At 41.6% G+C, this 18,754-nt stretch overlaps 1 protein-coding gene across 1 annotated transcript; it reads left to right on the top strand.

The window, feature by feature from the left end:
- Window positions 1-4,338: 4,338 nt before the first annotated feature.
- ANKEF1 (ankyrin repeat and EF-hand domain containing 1) lies at window positions 4,339-16,366 on the top strand (the record flags this gene model as incomplete). Its single annotated transcript, XM_080341503.1, has 9 exons — window positions 4,339-4,684; window positions 5,177-5,376; window positions 6,766-6,915; window positions 7,667-7,790; window positions 8,684-9,506; window positions 12,214-12,440; window positions 13,716-13,867; window positions 15,070-15,213; window positions 16,241-16,366. 9 exons carry the CDS (start codon window positions 4,339-4,341, stop codon window positions 16,364-16,366), a joined length of 2,292 nt encoding a protein of 763 aa, XP_080197629.1.
- Between the last annotated feature and the right edge of the window lie 2,388 nt (window positions 16,367-18,754).

Here is an 18,754-nt window from a genome sequence, read left to right as displayed (position 1 = left end):
TGCTGTTAATAAATAGGTTTCTCCTTCCAGCCAGGTCTCTATGGAACTGTGTTTCAATTTAAGTCAGATTGATGTTGTAGTGCTACACAAACCTTCTGGGATGCCTATGAAGTTGGGTTATGCACAAATCCTGTGATTCCATTTTTGTGGCTAGCAATTCTAGTCAAATTTAGAGGCGAAACAACTACATTGTACCGCTTTCCATGGGAGGAAAAGGAGGTTTGGCAAGAAAGTAAAGTCTACAGTAGGGAAACGTCAAAGGCCACGGACGGCATCCAACTCCTTCCCCGCAGCACCACGGAAGATGAGGACACCCAACACTCGAGGGCAAGCGCCAACTCGGGGAAGCCGGCGCACCCAGCGCTGCCCACAGTGACCCTCAGGGTGGCCCAGGCTCCCGCTCAGCGCGGCCCAGGCTCCCGCTCAGGGCATGAGGGCGGTCGCTCTCTCCCTCCCCATCAACCTCCCGCCCTAAACCAGAGGCCCGGCCGTGTGCCCCGTCTCACCCCGCGGTTCGGAGGGCGGCCGGGCACCGCTCCGCACCCCACAGCCCGCGGTTCGGAGGCGGCCGCTCCGCTCCCGCTCCCCGGGGCCCTGAGGGGACGATGGCGCCGCCGCCTCGCGCCTCTCCCGCCTCACAACTGCCCGCCGCGCGACGCCGTTGCCAGGAGAAGCGCGCGCGGCGCCCCGTTGCTAAGGAGACCACAATGGCGGGCGCGGCGGGGGTCGGCGGGGGAGCGCGGCCCTCAGGCCAGGGCACCCCGGCCGCTGGGCCCTCGGGGGCCCGTGGTTCTTCAGGTGAGTGCCGGCGGAGGAGCGCGCTGGGGCTGAGGTGAGCGCCTGGGGAGGGGGGCGGGCGCAGGCCGCCGGCGGGCCCGGCGGGGTGAGGCGAAGCGGCGCTCCCGCTCGGCGGGTTGTGGCGGCTGAACGCGGCCGGGCAGGAGCGGCGGTGTCGGGCACCGTGTGTGGTGCAGGCCCACCTAATGGGGACACGCACACACAGCAGGAGCCGCACCAGAGCGCCGCTCTGCTTCGGGTTTCTTAAAGAAATACTCCACACTAGACACCAGCAAGCCCCCCCGGCACCTCTGGTAGAGGAGGGTGGGCTATTAATAGGAGTTACCTCAGCTTGTCTTTCTGCACCATCAGACACGCAAGTCCTTACCACTTATATACAGTGTGGGTCAACGCCAGCTCTGCAACATATTCCCTTTCCAGCGGTTTCTCTTCAGTTAAAACCAAGCTGCTCTACAGGCCACCGCTTCCTCTGAACTGCAGCCCAAGGAAAACCACCTCACACCAGCTTTATCCCTTACCTGGCTTCCCCAGGGCCCTCCGCACTCGAGGCCGTCTGAGAGCAGTTGCACACCCCGTTCCTTGCTCCTGGACTCAGCAGCAGCTCATCCTCAGCAGTCCTGAGGCTTATGGAGAACCTGGGCTCTGCTCCTGGATGAGAAACAACCTCCTCTCAGCCCCTGTCCCCTGCAGCTGTTGCTCATACACCTGATTGCCAGGTGCTTGCTGGCCCCAGGGCTGCCTGCCCGCCCTCCCTGGCTCTATTACACTCCAGTTTGGATGAACACTAAAGTGACTGGAAGTTGCAAGGCAAAGTGTAGAGGTAAAAACACAAATCTTTTGCTCAAATCCAGCCCTAGCCTTGGGATTGTATTTACAGCACTCAGTACCAGGTTCCCAAAGGGCTGTGTTGGGGCAACAGTCTCAGCACAGGGTTGAAACCTGCTCGGTTCAGATGGGAAGCGCCAGGGAAGCGACGGTCACTCAGCACTAAGCTATGCCTCAGCCCAGGACAAAGCATTTCTTGAGAGTTAACACCAAGAAGAGAAACCCCATCATTACAGGCTATTCATTTTACTGGAATTCAGTTTTAGGAAGATTTTGCTGCATCACTCCTATTAAACATTAGTCACAGCCCAAAATCCGGTGCAATTATTTGTATAAAGCTATAAATATAGCGTGGCACTGTTATCATATTGTGTTTATTTTGGTGGGGTTTTTTTTATACCAGCATATAGGGCTCATGCTTATCTCCATGGCCAGCAGGCAAATGGATTAAATTTAGGAAGTGCTAAGCTATTTTCTCTCACTAAAGATAAAACATATGAAAATTTTGTTTACTGGTTTGTGAATAGTGATAATTAAAGGGATGTTTTCAACTTGAAATGTTGAAACTGAAATATGTTGAAAGCTTTAAAAAAGGAGTCACAAGTGCTTCCAACAGCAGTCAGGTGCTTCGACAGAGAGCCAGTGAGAGAGCACCCTGGCCACCAGACCTTCCCTCCCTATCAACGTACCTTGATCACAGCTTGGAAAGCTTTGAGAGACAACAAGAGTCCGATTGAAATGATTTTCTTAATACTAGGTGTACTGGGAAAACGGTTAATCTGAATTTGAAATGAGATCATGGTCTCAACCAAAACAATGATACAAGCTGGCAGAATGAAGGTAGCAATTCTGTCAATGTTTGTCAACAGATAAAATTGTTGCTAAGCAGATGTTACAAGCTTGGGATTTATGATTATAGCTTCATGAAGTCCTCCCTGGAGCATGACCGTCTCAAAGCCATGTTAACAATCCCTAATTTTCCATTAAAAGATCTGTAACAGCTTAAGTGATAAAAACTCTATGAAGTACATATGGTTGGTAGTATCTAATGAAAATTTGCAGGATGCTTTAATTATATTTTCATTACACAGCCTGTTTCACCTGCTCATAACTTTACCTGACTCTGGGCAGAGTTTTGTATTCCCCCGTCTTGCTGTGATTCTGTTACTGTATAAACTTCTAATAAAACTTAATCCAGTCACTTTCAATAAATACTGCAAAGAAATATTAACTGTCACAGTTAATATGTTACGGTTGTTTTCATGTAAGTTGTTGGTTCTTAATGCTTTGAAGCAAAGACTTTAAACTTGGTAGGATCTCACTGGTGGTTGGATTGTGATAACAACAAACTTCACCATTGTGATGAAAATAATTTCACTTATGTTTATGGAAATGATTTTGTTACTGTGTGTGAAGTATTAAAAGAATACCATGATAAGCATCTCAAAAGCACTGAGAAAAAACTGGTCAGGCTGAATTTGGGCTAAAATTGTAATGGAGTGTAACACATCGCCCTGTGAGCAAAACGGAAAGTGTGCAGTAAGTGCAAGGTGTGCTGTCAGACTCGTGTCCTGCATGAGACAGGTTGTAGGGAGCAAGTAATACCTAACCATGTAGTTTAAATCATCATTGGACATATATTCAGGGACATTGCAAGAATATTTTGTGGTTTGCTGTTTTTCAGCCCTACTCTGTGGTGTCTAACATGTGCAGCACATGTCCACCTTTCCCACTGGTGCTGCTGATTGTCCTGTTGCCTCTCAAAGCCACAGCTGTTCCTGCAACAGCCTGTGCCACTTGTACCCTGCTCCTTTGCTGTGTCACTGCTGTGGACGCTGGCAGGAACACTTAAAACTAGTAGTTGCTTGGGTGTGTAAGCACATTGTCATTTTTGGAGGACAGGCTGACCCATGGCTTGCTGAAGCTTCCCATCCGCTTACAGAATCTTCAGAAATTGTCCTTATAATATCCTTAGTGCTCAGACTAGCTAAAAGTGGCTAAAAAGCCTGACCAAAAAAAGAAATCAGAATTGAGGCAACTGCAAAGCTGTTTTCTTAAGCATGTGTTGCATCACCAGGGGTAACCATTTTCCAGACCAGTGTCTCACTGTCTGCATCTTTTTTTCGCCGAAGGTTTTGCTGCAGAGAAATGCAATTTACTACGTTATGTACATAGCCCAGCAGGAAAGTCATGCATCAGCTACCAAAAAAATGAAGGTGCTCAGGTACTGATGAGGTGATGCTAGTATCAGTTTTATGTTCAGTAAGTGCAGAGGACACTGTGACGTGTAATTTTTTTCTTCTTTTCACTTTGAGGTACTAAAATGACAGATGATCAGTCTCCCCTTAGCCTTCCAAGTTGTTGTAGATTATAACATTTATTTGAATGGAAAGCAGCTACCTTGCAGTTTCTCAACTTAATTTTCACCTCGAATGAGACTTGTTCATAACAGTTTGAAGACTATAAAGAACAATTTTGCAAGGTGCTACATGTATTTCTATTATATCTCTATATGCTGTACATACTAAATGAGATTAATTAATTCAAAGCTTGGTGCGCTGTCAAGTTAAAGTGGATATTTTCATGCCTTGAACGTAGTTTGATTCCTGTTCTTCCTGGCATGTAATTATAATCTCATCTCCACATTTACATGTTTTCTTCTCTCCCCATGCAGAAATTACTTCCTTGAAAGAAGCCACGTTTTCTTATTCTGGGATGTTACCAGTAGATTACAGACTTCTGAACTTACAGATCTACAAACTTCTTCAGTGCGTTCACCAGAAAGATAAGAAGAAAATAGAAAAGCTGGTCCAGAATGGATTCCCAAACCTCCTGAATTTCACAGAGCCTGAGGAAGGATTTAGTGCGCTTCATTTGGTCTGCATTAAAAATGACAGTGACATGTGCAGCTTCTTGCTGAAACAGGGAGCTCACCCAGATGTCCAGGACAAAATGGGATGTACTCCAGCAATGAAGGCAGCTGAGCTAGGCCATGAGTTGATTTTGGATTTATTAGTAAAAGCTAAAGCAGACATGACTGTTGTGGATAATGAAGGGAAAGGTAAGTAAAAGGGAACCTCATCAGACCAGAAATACCATGAAATGACTCCTTACTGTGTTACACCTTTGTTGCAAATGTTGTGTCCAGTCTCTAGAGAGGAGCGGTGTCCTTACAGCTCAACAGGAGCTAATGGTCATAAGAGCTTTGATGGCAAGGAAGATAATTCTCCCTGAACAGTCTAGGCCTTTAAATCGTACCTCTGTCCTGTCCGTAGCTGAAAGACAGCTTGCGACTGAGAATTGTATTCTTCCCGTGACCTGTCATATTTTAAATTCTGGTTTACTCCCCAAGTTCAAAGGCTCTAAATTATTAATGTTAATTAATAATATTATTATTCTATTAATAGAAGTCTTTTTTGCATGTATATACCCTGAGAGAAGTTAATGGGCCTCTATTGAAGGAGACTGTCTGGTCAGCTGTGAAGATTACAGCCTAAGTAACCTTTCTAATAATATACTATTGCACCAGAATCCCTGCTGTTTTTCTTTGCAGGTGTTTTGTTTTACTGCATGTTACCTACAAAGCGGCACTACCACTGCACGCAAATTGCCTTGGATCATGGTGCAGATGTTAACAACTGTACTACTGATGGGAAGCCTGTATTTCTACAAGCCTGTGAGCAAGCTCGTGATATTGAAGAAATATGTCTGAATTTCTTGGAAAGAGGAGCAAATCCCCATGGAATGAACCCAGTATGAATGTTTCTGTAACTATGAACATGTATACAGGAGTATATAGAATAGTTATTAGATGGCTAGCATATGTGACCTTAAATCCTCACATTAAAATAAGCAGTGACAAGTGCTTAACTCTGTGGCCATACCTATTCCCTTCTTCTATACCACCTTTTTTGCAGGAGCAGGGATTTAAGTCTTCTGCTTGAACCATGTATCCTGATCTAGATTATTCTAGATTAGAGTGCAAATATTTTACAAACCCAAAATGTAACTGAGCCAGCTTTTAGCAGCTGCAGTTCACTGTACTTCATTGGAGGAGTGCTGATTTGTACTTTGCCTTGATACGCCCTGAAATTTTCAGAGTTGAAATAATATTCACTAAAAGGTGAGTCAACATAAAAATAACCTGATGGGGAAATCAAGGCAAGGATGAAGCATAAGAAACTGGTTTTTTTCTCTTTTGCATGTCTTAGTCATTTATTTGTTTACTTCCTTAATTTAACAAAGACCTGAAGGACTGGAGCTCGGTGCTATTGACCAAGTCAAGGAGCTCAAGCTTTCCTTTAAAGCTACCCACGGCTTTTGCTTTGGTCCTAGCTTTGCAGCATCCTTTCTAGCTTGTAGCTATAGTAAAACCAATGTTTGGACATCCTTATCCCATCCTTTCACGCACGTGTCTGATTCATGCACTCAGTGCATCTGCAATATGAGAAACCTGCATTTTTTTGTAATATGATGGGCACATAACCTGTTCACACAATGGGAATGGTTTGCTACACCCAGAGAAATTTGGCAAGTCAGATATTCTAAGTGTTGCTGTAGGTCCAGATGTTAGTGGCAGGCAATCCCTGATTCTGGATGTGCTCTGCTCTTGGTAAGGTCACCAGATCTACCAAAATCAGCCATTATAAAGAAAATAGATCCTGCTAATCACAAACATACAGTATTATATAGAAAAAGACATAGCATTAATGTATTAGAAGGGGAACTTTCCCTCTCAGACGGAACAGTAGTGAAATTCCCCAGTTGCTCTGCCTTCCCTGTAGCACTCCTCCAGCCACAGCCCCTTATGCTGGTATTTTGTGTTAGATTTTGTAAACATGCATGAGAGCATGCACACAGAATAAGGAATTCCTTAACTAAGGAATTGATTTTCATAGGGACAATTCAAGGGACCGGAGCTACTAATGTACTTGGGTTTCTGGGATTTGACTACTCATACTTTAGCAGCATCATGACTAGATTCTTAAAGTCTACTTGCAAGTATCTTTGAAACTACTAGACGTGTCTCCTTTTTTTGGTAATACCACCATTTTATGCCACTTTGCAACAATCAGATCATATTGCTCCAACCTGAATTAGCAGACAAAACAAATTCTGAATTTATTTCTTGCTACCTTGCAGGCTACAGGTCGCACAGTCTTAATGGAATCCGCAGGAGCGGGCGCTCTCGAGCTGGTGCGTGGTCTGCTTGAGAGAGGAGCTGATGTCAACCAATTCGACTTTGAAAGACACAGTGCTGCACATTTTGCAGCCAAAGGAGGCCATTTGGAGGTATCATCATTTGTGGCGTTAGAACATGGTTGCAAAGCCCAATCTGAGGTGGTTGGTTTGTTTGTTTTTTGGGGGGTTGCATGTTTTTTGGTTTTTTTGTGTTGTGTTATTGTTGTGGTTGTTTGGTTTTTGGGTTGTTTTTTTTTTGAGTCCAGTATCTCAGCCAATCAAAGCATCATAATCAGCAATCAAAACCAGCTTCTTTTTAAGTATCAAAGGGAATCCAGCATAATCCCTCTCATAATTGCAGAGCCTTTTTTGCTAAGGTACCTCTGAGTGTGTGTGCTCATATGGGTGCTCCACCGCAGAGCTTGTTTCTCTCAATGTGGAGCATCTCCCAGCTGTGTAACTTGGATGAAACATTCCCATTACAAGAAGGGCAGAAGCAAACAGCTGCAGGTAGGCGCTTTCTTCCTGATCCCACACATCATCCTGAGAGTATATAAAATTATGCAGTTTGGATTGTGCATGCAATGTCAGCATTACTTTAAGACAGGGGCCTGCAGTTGACTGGCAGGAGTGAAGCTTGTCCTTGATATCTACAACTGAACAAAGTTTTTATTTCCTCAGTTAAATAATCACAGTACTATAAAAAATTTGAATATTACGTGCACGTTGACCAGCTGGGCATGGGAGAGAACTTCCCTATATAAACTGGGAATAGATGATATTGCATTTATTTATAAATCATTTTCACCCTTCCCCATCTTAACAAATAAGATTTTTGGTGATACTGTCTTTTTTTTTCTAGGTGTTGAGGATTATTTCAGCTTATAATGGAGACTTGGGCCTGATTGCCATGAATGGTAACACACCGCTTCATTATGCTGCAGAGGGAGGATTTGCAATGTGCTGCAAGTTTATAGGACAAAGAGGTACATTTATAACACTTTACTTTGCAACAATCCTGTATATTATTTTTTCTGTGCTAAAGGAAAGATTTCACTTGGGCGTCTATGAAAGATTTGACTCTCTGAGGTATCATGTGGTGTATGTAATTCTCATTAAGATCTGCCAAACATAGGCTATTATGACTGATTTCTACTAATGTGGCCGAGATAAAACATTCCTCAAAGAAAGCAGCAGAAACATCATAGGTTTGTATAATTTAGAACCGGACTGTATTAAATGCTTCTGGTTTTAGTTGTTTTTGGAAGTATTCTATTGAATATTCCAATAGAAAATTAATTTTTGGTTTGCTGATCATTTAAAAAAATTATCTCAGTGTAGTTATGGAGAAACTTGGCACCCATAGCTATTGAAACATACTCCAAAGAAGCTGTAGTCATTTTCCAACTTAATCAGATAATTATGCTACTTCAAGCTTTGATTCATGAGCACATGCAAAATCCTACATACTGTTCTCGTAATTCAAATGTTTAACCAGTGGTCCATCACCAAATTGCAAGTTTGGGATATAGAATGGTAAGTGACATTTTAATCTTTGTGTCCTCTTAACATTGCTTCCTGCTTTAAGTAAGAGATTAGAATTTTCATGGAACTTGTGCCTTTTTGTACATATTCATGAGCAGATGGATAAGTAGTGCAGGGGTTATCCAGTGACTCTCCCTTTGGGAAACAAGTATGGACACATAGCTAACCTTCCAGTCTATCAATAATGTGCTTCCACCTACTATTGCTATTTATAATTAAAACAGCATAAAATTGTAGACTTGTGGCAATTAGTTGCATGTATATTAAAAGGCTTTTATATTACATAATTAGGAATCCCACTGCATTTTCAGTGAAATTGTGTCCGTGTTTTTAGGCTGTGATCCTACATGGATGAACTTGTCACAAAAGACCCCAAGAGCCGTTGCCAAGGAGGGTGGTTTTAAAGCAGCAACAGCAGAGTTGCGTAAAGCTGAAAAGAACTTTAAAAAACAGTCCAAGCCTGAGGCTAAGGAGGAAAACCCGCTCTGGGCACTGAAGCTGTATGACTGGTCCTTAGAGCACCAGGATGCCCTCTCCAAGGTGTTTGAGGCTGTCAAGCAGGAAGATGGGATGGTAACTAAAGCTGATTTTATATCGCTTATTCAGAAGCACTGTGCCTTTGTGGACGTTGAACAAATACAAATGATCGCTGAAAAACACAAAGGGTCTGAGCCCGAGGGAATCAACGTAGAAGAATTTTTTAAGGGCTTTAAATATTTGCAGAAAAGTTGCCTTATAACAGCTTTTGGACCTAAAAGGAAGAAGGGGAAGAAAGGGAGGAAAGGAAGAGGCAAAAAAGGAGTTGCCGTCCCGGTGCCGATTTGTGTTATGCCGAAGAGCGTGTGTCCGCATAGGGAAGACGGCTTCCCTCTGTACATGGTCGAGGTTATTCAGGACACTCCTGATAGTGACCGCTTTAACCGAGACCACCCATCTGCCCATCCCGTGCACGACGACCGTGTCTGGTACATAGATGAGCCAAGGAAAGTGTACATGAATATTAACTACCTGGTCAGAGCTGGAGACTTTGTGTCTCTACAGAAAGCATTTGACGAGGGTGTGCCAGTAGACATAAAAGATAAATATTACAAAACACCTTTGATGACTGCATGTGCAACTGGGAACATCGATCTGGTGCAGTATCTTCTGGAAAAGGGGTAAGATCATTTCTGATTTTTTATTTTTTTTTTTAATTGATATTTTGGAAGGGTTTTCAAAAAGCATCAATTTCCAGTAAACATTTGGATGCAACAAACTATGGGTTTTTATTTTATTGACATAACATTTAGCATTAAAGTTAGTTCCATAAGATCCTGAGTTAGAGGATCAGTTTATTATTCTTCACATTTCAGTAACAGGGAAATAGAAACACCCAAGAAGTATGTTTCCCAGACCTGAAATGTTTGGTGTCTGGGCTGTTGACATTTTGGTCAGATGTAGAGTGCCTACAAATCCAGTCTATTGGAACTGCACTTTGTTCACATCCACGCCTCAAACGGTGCATCCCCAAAACCAAACACTCAACATCAGATAAATGATTTTGGAGAAATCCGGCTCAAGTGACTTGCCTGAAATCATCAAGGCAATCCTGGACTTCTCTGTTCCACATGCCAGGGCCTTTGCATGCAAATGTTTTAAGGGGATCAGCCTTATAATCGCTTTCCTCAGCAGGCTGAGGCAGCAGGATTTACACCAGAAGCGCGTGCTCCTGTTTAGTCCGTTCCTCACTTTAGAAGTGCTTCAGCGATTCTGTAGCCTACAGACACACTTGTGAAAAATCTCAATGACAGCTTAGAAGTTAAAGCATTTCAAGAAAGATTCAATTGTACTGGTGTAATAGCATAATCTCTTCTTTTTGTTAGACTGCTGTAGTCATTCACATAAATGCTTAAATGAACATTTCTCAGAGATATTTGCATTAGCTTTGTTCTCTACCTATAGCTAGAACTCATTTTAACATTCATTTCTCAGAATAAGTGGCTGTAGTTGTTGCTCCAGCTCCTGCAGTGATTTAACAGCACGTGGATCTTTATACTCCCTGGTAATTACACTGACATTCCTGGAGCACGTGGAAAGTTGTGTAAACGTGCATATTCAGATCTTCCGAAGATAAGGATGCAAGAGTTAGCAAATTAATCCAGCAAATTAATCTCAACTGCTTGTGTTAAACCTCACTAGACAGCACTGGAGTCACATCTCATCATATTTAACAGCTGGACCTAGAAATGTAATAAATTAGTTTAAAAAAAAAAGTACCAATTTTGAGATTTTTAAATTGACCTAAAGCAGAAAGTGGAAAGTGGTCAGTACAGTGTTTAGCTTTGCATCTCTTAACAGCATGGACTTTCAGATACTCTCAGTTTGGCATGGAAGTTCAAATGCTTCTTACAACACAACTTTCTCAACGTGTTACGACAAATCCACATCAAATAGAAAACAAAACACTTATCCAGAGCTATAGAAAATGCTGAGGTTTAAACCTAATTTGGTGGTGTCTGCTTTCTATCTTGTTCTAGCAAGACTCAGAGGTAAATTTAATTTGGGCTAAAGACAAATTTAATGCTAAAGAATTTTTAAGTCAGTGCTGTGTTGTTTCTGGTCTGTTCAATCGGTTTGTTACTGGTAGAGTGAAGGCAGCAAAAAGGATTCAAGGGCAGACAGAGTATCAATACTGGTGTGGAGGCTGGGTTGAGAGAGAAAGTGGAATAACTGGAACCGCTTATTTTAATGAGAAATATAAAGGAAATGACAACAGCAAATGAATAAACCATAATGGCTAAGCAACTGAAAGATAACAATGGTAAAACTGATAAGTCTGGGGAATTTACTGTGATAAGATCTCACCAAAGGTAGAATTCTGAAAAAGATAAAAAATTTAAACAAGATGAACAGATGAATCGGTTCTTTTGATCTAGTCTTAAATATTAACCATCCAACCAGAAGAACAAAAAGCTATCCCAGGAAGCAGCTTCATTCGTAATTTTTCTTCCTTCTCCCTCCCTCCGCGTGTGCTGGGAAGACATCAGCTCTTTGTCCCTAAACGGGACAGTGCCCCTGATTCAGTTCAGGACCTCTAGGTCCATGGCATGCATGGGAGATCGCAGATCTGGGCATGGTCATGGACTGTGCTTTCTGAAAAGCTATGGGGAACCATATTTCTTCCCTTTTAACACTATTAAGGGTTCTAGTGGCTCGTTCATGGCTTGCATGACCCCAGCCCGAAAGCTCCCAAGGCAGCTGGTTGCTAAAGGGCTGACAATACTTTTCCCCACAGCTTCATCTGAACACAGCGTATTGCAAATGTTTCCCCCAAAGTAGCCCTTGCATCCCTCAAAACACACCAGTTTTAACATGGGAGGAGAAACAAATCTAGTCCAGTGGCACAGTGGCTGAAAAAGTTTTAAATCCTCAGATTTTCTGAAATAGACCTTGTCTAACTCATTTATAAATTGGACAGCAGGCAATTTTGCCATGTGTTTTAGAGCACCTGTTCTTGGCCCAGGAGCATTCTTTTTTTCAATTCGTTAATCTGCTTTTTGCCATTCTCTGTGGAGCTGGAGCACAAACACTACCTGCATTTGACAGGATTAAGCTGTTTGAATGCTTGTTTTTCTTTGTACCTGTGAAAACCTCCATGTAGAGGTCACTGCGTTGGATGTGATCACCACCCAGGCACACTCTTACAATTAATATTCCAAGACAAGCAATATATCAGATACTAAAATGAGTGGCAATATGAAAATGTTATTTACGTTGAATATGCCCTTGCAGTGGGCAGTTAACATTGACTGTACTTGGAGCTGTGGATGTTACTATATCTAGTAGCTGGCTCCACCTGCCACATCTCCTCTTACTCTTTTGTAGGGCAGATATAAACGCAACAGACAACTTCATGTGGACTCCCCTCCACCACGCGTGCTATAACGGACACCTGGATATCGCTGAACTGCTGGTGGAGGCTGGAGCAGCAGTGGATGCGCTTTCAATAGGCAACGCCACCCCGCTAATGAGAGCCATCGAGATCAGCAGACTGGATATAGTCTATTTTTTAATCACTGCGGGTGCTGACATCCAGATAACCAACAGCAACGGTAAATATCAATCTCTCCCCAAAAGGCCTGTTTTCTTATATGTATACATGTTTTATTAAAAAAAATATTCTTCAAACACTTTGAGAAGTGTTCTGAATTTGTGATTGCTGTCAGAAATGGGAGGAAGGTAAGACTTAGATTCTATTAGGTTTCTACAGTATGGAGTCATTAAGGAGTCAGCTTTGCTGGGTTTTATGCATCTAGAAAATAAAGTAACGTGATAAATTACATGATTAAAGAGTCTATTGCTCCTCACAGGATATATACAGAGTTATAATGGCTTTAATGAAAAAAAAATTAGCTAGTTATTAATATTACTTTATGGAAAATTAGATTTTAGTTGTGGCTAGTATGTACTCTGCCACCCATTTAAATCACTTATTTTTATGCACAGGCAGCACTGGTTAAAAAAAAATCTTGCTGCTTAGCATATAAATATTAGTCCCAGAGAAAAAAACTACTTAACAGAAAAACAAATCTGAGCTGATACTGAAGCGTTACCTCCTCACAGCAGATTCCCCATCCAGTATTATTTCCTCTATTTTTGGATTAATTTAAGCGGTTAACATCACATTTTAAGCCCCTGCTCTAACATAGGAAGCAATATTGCTACATAATGAGACTTTCCTTCCTAAAATGCATTATAGGTGAAACCCTCTTCTAGAAGGGATGTGTATTCTCCATTTCTGTTACCGTGTGAAGTTTCAATTCACATGGCAGTTTAGTCTCACAACTGTTCACAGCCACAGGGTCTCATCTCATAAGATCCAGGAGTATTTTTCCTTTCTTAGGCACCGAAGTGTCTGGCATAACTTAAACCACGGGGCTTTCCCTTCACTCCTTGCCAGCCATAGGGCAAGCACTGGAAAAGGAAGATACCTGTAATAGCTCAATCTACATTCCTAACCTTGTATTGTGCCAGCCATCTCCTAGTGCTAAATACTCTCAGCTCTCACAGGTCAAAATTATAACTTGCAAGACCAGTATATTAAGCTGCAAACGTTAGGACATTAAGAGCCTAGTAACTACTCCAAGAATTCCTGCAGTATTTAGTTTCAAGGCTCGTTTCTGCAAGCCCTTATTTCTGCAAGCAGTGCTGATGACTGCCATGCTCACACCAATGCCAGGCACACTGCTGGCACACTGAGCAGTTAATATAATAAAATAGAGGCCTGATTAAATTCAGTTGACTGTAGTGTCATGATCCAGTTGCAATAACAAGTGCCAAGGTTAATTTCCATGGCTTATATAGGTATTTGATCTTTTTAAACACAGGAAAGAATGCTCTGGATATTGCTAAAGCATTCGCAGATTCTCGAATAATTGATCTGCTCCAAAATGAACTGGAAAATTTGCCAGAAGTACCAGAAAAAAAAGCAGGAGAGAGAAAATCTACACTGAAGCCTGTAGAGGCTGTGAAAAAAGAGGTACGAGAGATGGTAGCAAAGGATTGATTCGCTAGTAGTTAGTAGAGTGCCTCTTTCTGTCATTTATTTGCCCTCCATGTCTCTCTAAAGCTATAAATCAGGCAGTTTTGTTAAAGTGAGTATTTTCCAAAGCCAATACTCATTCTTGCTAGCACTTGTTCATCAGTTGAAATTTTGACTTGTTGATTGTATGAACTTCATGTCTCCCCCAATGCCACTTAAGAATTATGTCCTACATAACTGACAGGACACAGAAAACCGTTTCCTCTTCTTTTCCCCCTCCTCCTGAAGTTTATGATCATCCAGCTCTGATGTGGTAAATACTAAACAACTGGTAACTAATTTCTTAAATGGAGCACCTGTTTCTTCATAGGATAAGACCAAAGCCCTTCGAATTAGTAGAAAGATCTTTTTATTCTGCTAATCAAATTAATTGAGGCAATATCAGCCTTGCTGACTTCTCATTTCCCAGCTTATCTTGTATCCTTCCTCTTCTACCGTTGACCCAAATCCTGCTTCTCAAATCCCAGACTGATGTTTGGCTGTTGTACTTCTGGATGCCTTTCCTGCACCCACCAGGAGCCTTGAGAACTTTCCTATTGCCCTCATTCCCAAGCTGACATCCGCCTCCGTGACCACATGCTGGTTGTCTTCTTGTAGATGAGATCTTCCTGATTTACCAGTGGTACTTGTTAGTCAGACTCAGAATGCTATTCAGAGAGAAAATGCAGTTTTATCTGCATTGCTGGAAGCGTCCTCCAGCAGTCCTGCCCTGGGCGGTGCAGTAAATACGTGCTGGTAGCCAAATGTTGGTTTTCCCCTTTCAAAATGTTCTGAATTTGTCAGGGATATATAGGACTTCCATAGGCAGGAGGATGACAACGTTGGGTGCTTATTTATTCATCACCCAGCACAGGTTGGGATCACCAGTAGTACAAGGTGATTGCCTTGGGAGTCTTAAAGAGCGGAGAGTGTTTTAGTGTCCAAGAAGGGGAGTTATCCTCTATCTTTTAAAGGGTCTCCCCTCACAATTTTGGGTTATTAAAAAATAATAAAATATCAGCTTTAAGAATGACAGATCCTGAACAGATTAAGAAAAATACACGCACAGTAAAGATATCAAAAGAAGTATCAGAAGATGCGGGATGTGTGCCTTGCTTCCAAATGTGATGTATTTGTATAACTGATAACTTCTCTTTCAGCCTTCACAGGTATCTCTGCCAGTTATAGAAAAATCAATTATTGAAAAGAAAGCACGTTCCCCTAAGGAGAGTGTTATTTATCTGAACTCTTTGATAACCAGCGGTGCTACCAAGAAAGAGGGCGTCACATTCAAACCCAGAAAAGTACGTACAGTAGCAAAACTTGAGCGGTTACACATTAATTTAAAGATAGACCTTGCTGTAGATCAAAACCCAGAACAGTCTGATGAAATGACCTCACAATTTGACTAACTTATAGATGACATGACACAGGCTAGACAAGTTGCCACAAAACAATGGTAAATTAAATAGTTCATATATATGCGCATACGTATTATATACATATACGCATATATATACATAAAACAAATTATCATGGAAATCAGGCTCTTATAAGATTTTAAAATAGGATTAAAGTGGAGCCACAGTAAAATACAAATGCAACTATGTTCATGGTGTGGATTTTTACATTCCTACACTTAAAGGATAGGAGCCCTTGTGCACAGGACCAGCATCAGCTTCTAATTTGCCTTCTCAACTAGTTATTGGATGATTATTAATACTCATGTCAGTGACAGTTACTGAACTAAATGGATCACAGTACACTAAATATTTACTACCTAGAGTTAGCATACTGGAAATATAATTTTTGTATCAAGGACTTGTTAATACTCATTCACAAATAACCAAGAAACAGATGATCACAGAGAAGTAATTTTGTAAATATTTTTTCTCCTTAAAAAGGAAAAGAATACCATTGCTGACTGAGAAGCTTTGTTAGGCGTTTGTTACCATTTCCCTAACCCTCATTTGTGCTGGTTTCTGCAGTGGTCTCAGGGGAGTAAGTGACTCTACAACTAATTACTATTTTCCACTCTGAGGATCTTGGGCCTGAGTCAGTCATTCTCAACAATTACCTTTACATCTTTTTTTCCACTTTATCCCTGATATGAGCCCATGGCATGTTATAAATTTGAAGTGACAAGAGGATGCCCTGCTTATATATACACAAAATGTCATGGTATCTTCTGGGAAGCCACACTAGTTTTCTTGTACGTCTCAGGATGGAAAGGAGTGCCAGAATATGGCTCTGTTTGGTTAACAGTGTCCTCTTAATGCTTCAGTTGCAGAAGTCATGTCGAAATTAACTACAAATACCTTTACTTTCTAGATTTGGTCCCCTGAAGCTGCAACAGAGGAGCTAGTAAGAAAGCAGGAATTGCTCCGTGAATACCTTGCTCTTGGTGGCCGCTCGGAAAGCTCCACAACCCCCTTTAATAGAAAAGCTGTGCAATAAGCACACCAGCTGGAAGAAGCTACTTCAGCACCTATTTTGAGGGGACAAAGATCTAAAATGCTACTCCTCTGTAAGGAAGGAATTGTGCAGCGCTCCATAAATGTATCTCACATATGATTAAAAACAACGATAGCAAGTTTTTCCGCTTACAATCTTTTGTTAAGGTCTTAGTCTAGAGAAAGGTTTATCCTCATGTGATTCTAAGTCTTGCAGCTGGCTCAACGTACTTCATGACATGGCTGCTGTTGTGTCACACACACACATCCTTTGTCTTTGTGAAGGTATGGCTTTATCAGGCTATTTTTCACCCCAACATAAAACTTCTTCCTGTAAGATACCTTACACTTACTACTTAAAGCGTATTAAATATAAAGATAGCATTCAGAAATTATTTAAGACAACGATGTTCTTGATTGCCTGCAGAGGCTATAGAAAGTACAGAATTTACAACCAGGACTACCACTGTCTAGTGTACTGCATTCGTGTTCTCCCACACACTTGCAAAAGTGCACAAACCTTTCTCCTCAGTCACTGTATTCCCCAACTGCAGTGTTGCAAAGCTGTTATCAAAACCTTTAGATATTTTCTGCAAATTTGAAGAATATTCAGAGATTTTGTGAATCCACGTTCTTGCATTAAGAGCAACATCTGCAGCTAATCCAAATCAGTGTTTGCCCAACAAATGTGAAGTCCACAGATCTTGTCCCTGCAGTTTTAATGAGCTGTGTGGTTGGGAAGGAACTGGTGTCTTCCAAGTGAACTGACAAGGCTGCAGTAACTTAGTATGAAGAACAGGTGCTGAAAGTTCATTTTAGGAAGTGTATAACGTCAAAGATTCATGTGATAGGACCAGCATGGCTTATGCTGAGGGACTCCGCCTCTTGAGTTCCGTTGAATATGTCTACGAAATAGTTGGCAGCACAAAAGTGAGCCCAATTTGGAGCTTCAAAAAGGCAGTGAGAAGTGATAAATTTTGGGTAAGCAAAGGCCAGAAATACGGGGAATGTTTAGCTTAGAGAGGAAGTAAGTGGGAGGGAATGCCATAAAATATATCTAAAGAAGCAAAAAGTGTGGAGATGTGAACTGAAACCTTCTATCCTTTCACAGGATACAAGAACATTCAGATAGAGGAAAAAGAAAAAAGAGAAAGTAGCACACATTAAATACTGTACAATGTGTAAATAGCCTGTGGAACCCTCTAGGCCAATTATCCTTGGAAACTTAAAAAATATTTACAAAGATTGTGAGAAGAGTCTAGTTAGCTAATGTATAAGGGATAAAAATCCCTTGTGTTTCAGGACCTCAGCTAATTATTGTTGGCCTATAACACAGAAAGATTTCCAGCAGTGCAGTTTGCTCCCTGGTTGTCCAGTGTGGTGATGTGTGTGTCCCTCAGGAGAGAAGATGAGACGGGTCTTGACAGACACTGTAAATTAAATAGCTACTGGTTTCATAGTTCCCATTCTTCAAATTTATTTTAATGAAGTCTCACAGACTTCAAGAGATGCCTGTCTCAAGAGTACAGCTACTTTTGAAAATTTGTTTTCAAACATATTCATCTTTTTTGATGCAAGTTTTGAAGTCCAGAATCTGAGCTTCAAACTAGGTTCTTTCCTTCTGGCTCATCGCTTCTTGTAATAAGAACCAAGTTTTGCCCATGATGTGTGTGACGTAACATTTCCATGCCTGGATTTGCTTAGGTATGAAGAGAGCAGAGTGGAAGAAGGTTGGCAAAAGCCTGGATGGTCACATTCTTAAAGATACCACCAGTACCTGCATGAAGTGGTGGATTCCTCAACACCGGATGCTTTAAGATTCAGCTGGGCAGGGTGCTGGGCCATCTTATCTAGACTGTGCTTTTGCCAAGAAGGGTTGGACCAGATGATCTTTGTGGTCCCTTCCTACCTGGTATTCCATGATCCAAATGTAAATGCGATATTCAGTAGATAACCAAGACAAATGCTTAGCCAGCAGATATAGCTAGGGAGATACTATTTTCAGATACCGCTGCTGAACGTATTTGTGTGAGTGTGGTTGTGCATGAGTAGTTTATGACAAGTTGCTTACATTGAGGAAAAGATCCGGATATGTTTAGCATTTTAATAGTTCAGTATAAAGAAAGACTTTACAGGCAAGTGAGATACCATTTAAAATATCAGCTGCCTTGGAATTCTTAGTATCAGCAGATCATCTTTGCTTGGCAGCATAAAACTTCCGCTGGCTGCAGATGATTGTAAATATTAATAACAAAAATAACAGTATTAAAGTTAGTCATAGAAGGCAGTGCATGCAAGGAGCAGGATGCCCATGAACAATTGTAAATAAAACTACATCTCTAGAAGGAGAGATGCAGGGTCAATTTGCTGAACAGTAGCCATCAATAGAAAA

This window comes from Nesoenas mayeri (assembly GCF_963082525.1).
Source record: "Nesoenas mayeri genome assembly, chromosome: 3".
Lineage (NCBI taxonomy): Eukaryota > Metazoa > Chordata > Aves > Columbiformes > Columbidae > Nesoenas > Nesoenas mayeri.
The sequence above is the reverse complement of the archived record's forward strand: the minus strand, read 5'-3'. Positions and strand labels throughout refer to the sequence as shown.